At 52.0% G+C, this 5,942-nt stretch overlaps 1 protein-coding gene across 1 annotated transcript; it reads right to left on the bottom strand.

Annotated features, from left to right (window-relative positions):
• Positions 1–803: 803 nt before the first annotated feature.
• Positions 804–1,748, bottom strand: LOC118655091 (olfactory receptor 5-like). The gene has a single exon (XM_036306529.1). The coding sequence runs from the start codon at positions 1,746–1,748 to the stop codon at positions 804–806; it is 945 nt and encodes a 314-aa protein (XP_036162422.1).
• Between the last annotated feature and the right edge of the window lie 4,194 nt (positions 1,749–5,942).

Genomic DNA, 5,942 nt, shown 5'->3' on the forward strand with positions numbered 1-5,942 from the left:
GCCATTTAAGAATAAACAGCACCGCGGACCTGACGCCGACAAACCAACACTCGGCTTCCCCCAAGTGGGACACAGGTCCCGCTGCCACCCCAGAGCAACACCCCACCAATTCACAGCCAACGCTGCCAAGACCCAATGTCACAACATGTGGCCCACAGCCCAGCCCAGCCCCCCAACCCAGCCTGGAAGCAGTCACTGTGGGTGCTGGGTAATGATGTCACGTAGCAACATCGGGCTTCCTCTCCCTAGCGACTGGCTTCCTTGGAGTTTCTTCAGCCCAGGAACCCGACTTACTTTATAGCCAGGGGCAAACATTTTACAGTTTAACCAAACGTTTGTGAAGCATTTTCCCATGCCTCATCTCACTTGATCCTCACAGAACTCCTGGAGTAGGTAGACAAGAGACTCGGTGGAATCCTATTTTCTTAAAAATATTTTTTATTGATTTTTTACAGAGAGGAAGGGAGAGGGATAGAGAGTTAGAAACATCAAGGAGAGAGAAACATTGATCAGCTGCCTCCTGCACGCCCCCTACTGGGGATGTGCCTGCAACCAAGGTACATGCCCTTGACCGGAATCGAACCTGGGACCCTTCAGCCCACAGGCCGACACTCTATCCACTGAGCCAAACTGGTTAGGGCCTATTTTCTTTTCAGTAGCAAGACGTGAATAGCGATATTAAAATATTTCTTCTAATTAATTTCCTTTCCATGTGCACGAATTCGTGCACCGGGACACTAGTACCTCAATAAAAATAAAAAGTATGAATACACTGAGATCTCCCCTGTGCCCAAGCCGGGTGGTCAGCCTCGGGGCCAGCCCAGGGTTCTACGGAAAGCCGCCTGGACCTCCTTGTTCCGCAGGCAGTAGATGACAGGGTTGCACATGGGTGTGACCACCGTGTAGATGACAGACAACACCTTGTTGAGATCCGTGGCTTCGATGCGGCTGGGCCGGGCATAGATGAAGAGAGTGGCTGAGTAGAAGATCCCCACCACCGCCAGGTGGGAGGCGCAGGTGGAGACGGCTTTGCGGCGGGCGGTGGCGGACGGCATGCGGAGCACCGCCCTCCCAATGGCCACATAGGAGGCGCCGGCCGCCAGGAGGGAACCCCAGAGGATGACGATGGCGGAGATGAAGTCCACCAGCTCGGTCAGGGCCACGTGGGCGCAGGACAGGTTGAGCAGAGGGGAGACGTCACAGAAGAAGTGGTTGAGGACGTTGGGGCCGCAGTAGGACAGGCTGGCGATGCATGAGGTCTTGACCACCGAGACCAGCAGCCCGCCCAGCCAGGAGGCCACGGCCAGGCCCAGGCAGAACTGGGGCCTCATGAGTACCTGGTAGCGGAGCGGGTGGCAGATGGCCGCGTAGCGGTCGTAGGCCATGGAGGCCAGGAGGGTACACTCGGTGCAGATGAGGGTGATGAAAAAGAAGAGTTGGGTCATGCAGGCCGCGAAGGGCACGTGGCAGGGTCCACCCCGCAGCCCCGCCAGCAGGCTGGGCATGGTCACGGACACGTAGCACATCTCCAGGCAGCTCAGGTGGCCCAGGAAGAAGTACATGGGCTTGTGGAGCTCGCCGTGAGCGCAGACGAGGTAGACGATCAGTGTGTTCTCCAGGAGGGTGGCCAGGTAGAGGGCCAGGAAGACGGCAAACAGGACGTCCCTTACGTCTGGCCTCGTGGACAAACCCAGCAAGACAAACTCCTGAACTCGGGTCAGGTTGCCCAGCTCCGGGGTCCTCTGCATCTGAGAAATAAATACACCCATAAGCCCTAGCCAGTGTAGGTCAGTGGTTACAGCGTCAGCCCTCCATCCAAAAGTTCAAGGGTTCAATTCGTGGTGAAGGGCATGCACCAGGGTTGCAGGTTTGATCCTTGGCCCTGGTCTGGGCGCATGCAGGAGGCAACCAATAGATTTGTCTCTCTTATATCAATCTTTCTCCTCACTCCCTTCCACTCTCTCTAAAAATCAATGGAAAAAAAATATCCTCAGGTGAGAATTAACCAAAAACACACACCATAAAAGAGGTTGCAAATCTGTTTCTCTACACCTTGCCTCACCCTACCTCCAGCCATTGTCTCACAGAGTCCATGAAATAACCGTATCTGGTTCCTCTGCTCCCATCCTTGCCCTCCACAGTCCTGATCCATGTGACAGCTGGTGGGGTCTTTCAAAATCGTAGATCATATAGGGCCCGTCTCCTGCTTCAAATGGACAGATTTCCCCATTGTTTTTATTTATATTTTAAAAATATATTTCTTTATTGATTTCAGAGAGGAAGGAAGAGGGAGAGAGAGATAGAAACATCCATGATGAGAGAGAATCATAGATCGGCTGCCTCCTGCACACACCCTACTAGGGATCGAGCCCACAAACCCAGGTATGTGCCTATGGCCAGAATCGAACCTGGGACCTTTCAGTCCGCAGGCCGACGCTCTATCCACTGAGCCAAACTGGCCAGGGCATCACCATTGTTTTTAGAATAAGTGTCATGTTCTTTATCATGGCCTCCAAGCTCCCAATTTTCACATTTTTTAAAATATATATTTTATTGATTTTTTTACAGAGAGGAAGGGAGAGGGATAGAGAGTTAGACACATCAACCAGCTGCTTCCCACACACCCCCTACTGGGGATGTGCCCACAACCAAGGTACATGCCCCGGACCGGAATCAAACCCGGGACCCTTCAGTCCACAGGCTAATGCTCTATCCACTGAGCCAAACCGGTTAGGGCCTGAATAGCATTTTTTAAATGTTACTATTGACAGTATTACCAATGTCGCCCATTTCCCCACCACTTGTGCCCCTCCACTCAGCCCCCACCCCACCCCAGGCCTTCCCCACACTATCGTCTGTGTCCGTGGCCTATGCCTATATGCATACAAGTTCTTTGGTTAGTCTTTTCCCATCCCCTCCACCCCCACCCCCTCTGAGATCTGTCCACCTGTTCTATGCATCCATGTGTCTGCACCTATTTTATTCATAGGTTTATCGTGTTCATGAAATTCCACATACAGTGGGGCCTTGACTTACGAGTGTCCTGACTAATGAGTTTTTCGAGGTAGGAGCCGTCTCTCGGCCGATTTTTTGCTTTGAGTTGCGAGCTAAAATTCGGGTTAGGAGCCAGCTTCAGATACCCCACCGCTAGTTGGCGCAGCGAACGTCACAGTGAACGTCACAGCATCAGCCCAGCATCACGTGTCTCACTCGTTTACTTTATGATTTGACATACGAGTAATTTGAGTTACGAGCTCCGTCACGGAACGAATTAAACTCGTAAGTCAAGGCCCCACTGTATAAGTGAGATCCTGTGATGTTTGTCTCTCCCTAAATGGCTAAAGTCGCTGACCATGTTCAGCTCTGTCCCCTTCAGCCCAATGGCGTTTGGCGCTGTCCGCGGTGCTGAAACGAGCCCCTCACCGCTGGCCGAGGGCCCAGTCGGAGGCCGCTGTCCGCGGTGCTGAAAGGAGCCCCTCACCGCTGGCCGAGGGCCCACCCAGTCGGAGGCCGCTGTCCGCGGTGCTGAAACGAGCCCCTTACCGCTGGCCGAGGGCCCACCCGGTCGGAGACCGCTGTCCGCGGTGCTGAAAGGAGCCCCTCACCGCTGGCCGAGGGCCCACCCAGTCGGAGGCCGCTGTCCGCGGTGCTGAAACGAGCCCCTTACCGCTGGCCGAGGGCCCACCCGGTCGGAGGCCGCTGTCCGCGGTGCTGAAACGAGCCCCTTACCGCTGGCCGAGGGCCCACCTGGTCGGAGGCCGCTGTCCGCGGTGCTGAAAGGAGCCCCTCGCCGCTGGCCGAGGGCCCACCCGGTCGGAGGCCGCTGTCCGCGGTGCTGAACGCGCCTGCTGCCTGGGCTCCCCTGGGCTCCCAGGGACAACTCCCCCACCGCCCTCTTCCCTGGGCGCTTCCCTCCCCTCATCGGACTTTGCCCTTCCGCGACCCACTTCCTCTCTGGTCCTGCTTCTGTTCCTAAATCCTGTCTCTGTCCCTGGGCCAGACTCAACCCCGCTGTGAAGTCTCACAGCCCGTCAGTCAGCTTCGGTGCCAGAGAGGTGGTTATGGCTTCTCTCGAGTCAGAAGCAAACCGTTTAATTCCAAAGGCCACATTGGAAATTTTCAGCCGAGGGTCAGGGCGCACAGCCACTGTTTAGGGGTTTTTATTTCATCCCATAGACATTTCTCGAGCATGAACAATGTACTGGGCACTGAGCTAGGCACAGAGGGGGCGTCGAGATGGACAAGGTATGGGAGGGGTTGTGTTTCTATCGGATGCTTTCTTATTGAGGACAGTATTACAGATGTCTCCCATTTTCTCTCCAACCCCTGCCCCACCCCAAGCCTTCCCCATACTATTGTCTATGCCCATGGGCTATGCATATATGCATATATTTTATTTGGTTAATCTCTTCCCGCCCCCCCCTCTGGTATCTGTTATTCTGTTCCAAGCACCCATACCTCTGAACTTATTTTGTTCCTCGGTTTATTTTGTTAATCAGATTCCACATATAAGTGAGATCCTGTGGTATTTGTCTTTCTCTGACTGACTTATTTCACTTATCTGATGCTTTCTTAGTAGCTAAACATATTCATGTTACTTTACTTATCTGATCCTCAATAGCCTTTTCTGAGAAAAAAAAAAGATGGATGTAACTATCTTCATGGCAAATTCTGTAATAATCCCCACTGTTTTTCATGCATATATAGTTTTAATTGAATTTATTGGGGTGACACTGGTTAACAGAATTATACAGGTTTCGGGTGCACAGTTCTACAACATATCATCCGTACACTGTATTGTGTGTTCAGCACCCCAGGTCAAGTCTCCATCCATCACCATTTACCCCACTTATACCCTCCTCCACCTCACCCCACCTGCCATTCCCCCAGCAATCACCACAGTGTTGTCCGTGTCCATGAATTCTTTCTCTCTCTTTTTTCTTTTTTTAAAAATATATATTTTATTGTTTTTTTTTTACAGAGAGGAAGGGAGAGGGATAGAGAGTTAGAAACATCTATGAGAGAGAAACATCCATCAGCTGCCTCCTGCACACCCCCTGCTGGGTATGTGCCCGCAACCAAGGCACATGCCTTTGACCGGGATCGAACCTGGGACCCCTGAGTCCGCAGGCCGACGCTCCATCCACTGAGCCAATCCAGCTAGGGCTCTCTTTTTTCTTTTTTGCTCAACCCCTCCACACCCCCATCCCTTCCTCCAACAGCTGTCAGCCTGCTCTCTATCTATGAGTCTGTCTCTATTTTGTTTATTAGCTCATTTTGTTCATCAGATTCCACAGGGGAGTGAAATCACATGGTACTTGTCTTTCTCTGACTGGCTGACTTCACTTAGCACACTGCTCTCCAGGCCCACCCAGGTCCACTCAGAGAGCCCTGGTTCTGAACACAGGATCTTTCCCTGAACAGAGATCCTGGACCAGTTACATGTCCTCCTAGCACTTCAGTTTCCTTATGTGAAAACTGGAGATAATTTGACTCCTTATGGTGTTGCCATGTGCCAAGTTTCTGTCCCATGATAAGCCATTCACACCTATCTTTATGATACGTACATTATTTCTTTTGTTTTTGTTGATATTAATTTTCCCCCAGAATATTTTTCCTTTGATTTTTTTTCTTAGAGAGAGTAGAAGGGAGGGAGGGAAAGTGGCAGAGAGGTAGAGAGAGAGAGAGAGAGAGGGAGATGTGAGATAGACACATCAATTAGTTGCCTCCTGCATGTGCCCCAATCAGGACCTGAGATCGAACCTGCAACCCAGGTGTGTGCCCTTGAGGGAGAATTGAACCTGAGACCCTTCCGTGTGTGGTCCCATGCTCTAACCACTTAGCGACACCAGCCAGGGCTCTGATCTGTACATTGTTTCATTAACCCAGATTGTAACCATCTGTGATTGAACTCGTATTTTCTACATTTTATTCAGAAGAGG

This window comes from Myotis myotis, unplaced genomic scaffold (assembly GCF_014108235.1).
Source record: "Myotis myotis isolate mMyoMyo1 unplaced genomic scaffold, mMyoMyo1.p scaffold_m19_p_42, whole genome shotgun sequence".
In the NCBI taxonomy this organism is placed as follows: Eukaryota; Metazoa; Chordata; class Mammalia; order Chiroptera; family Vespertilionidae; genus Myotis; species Myotis myotis.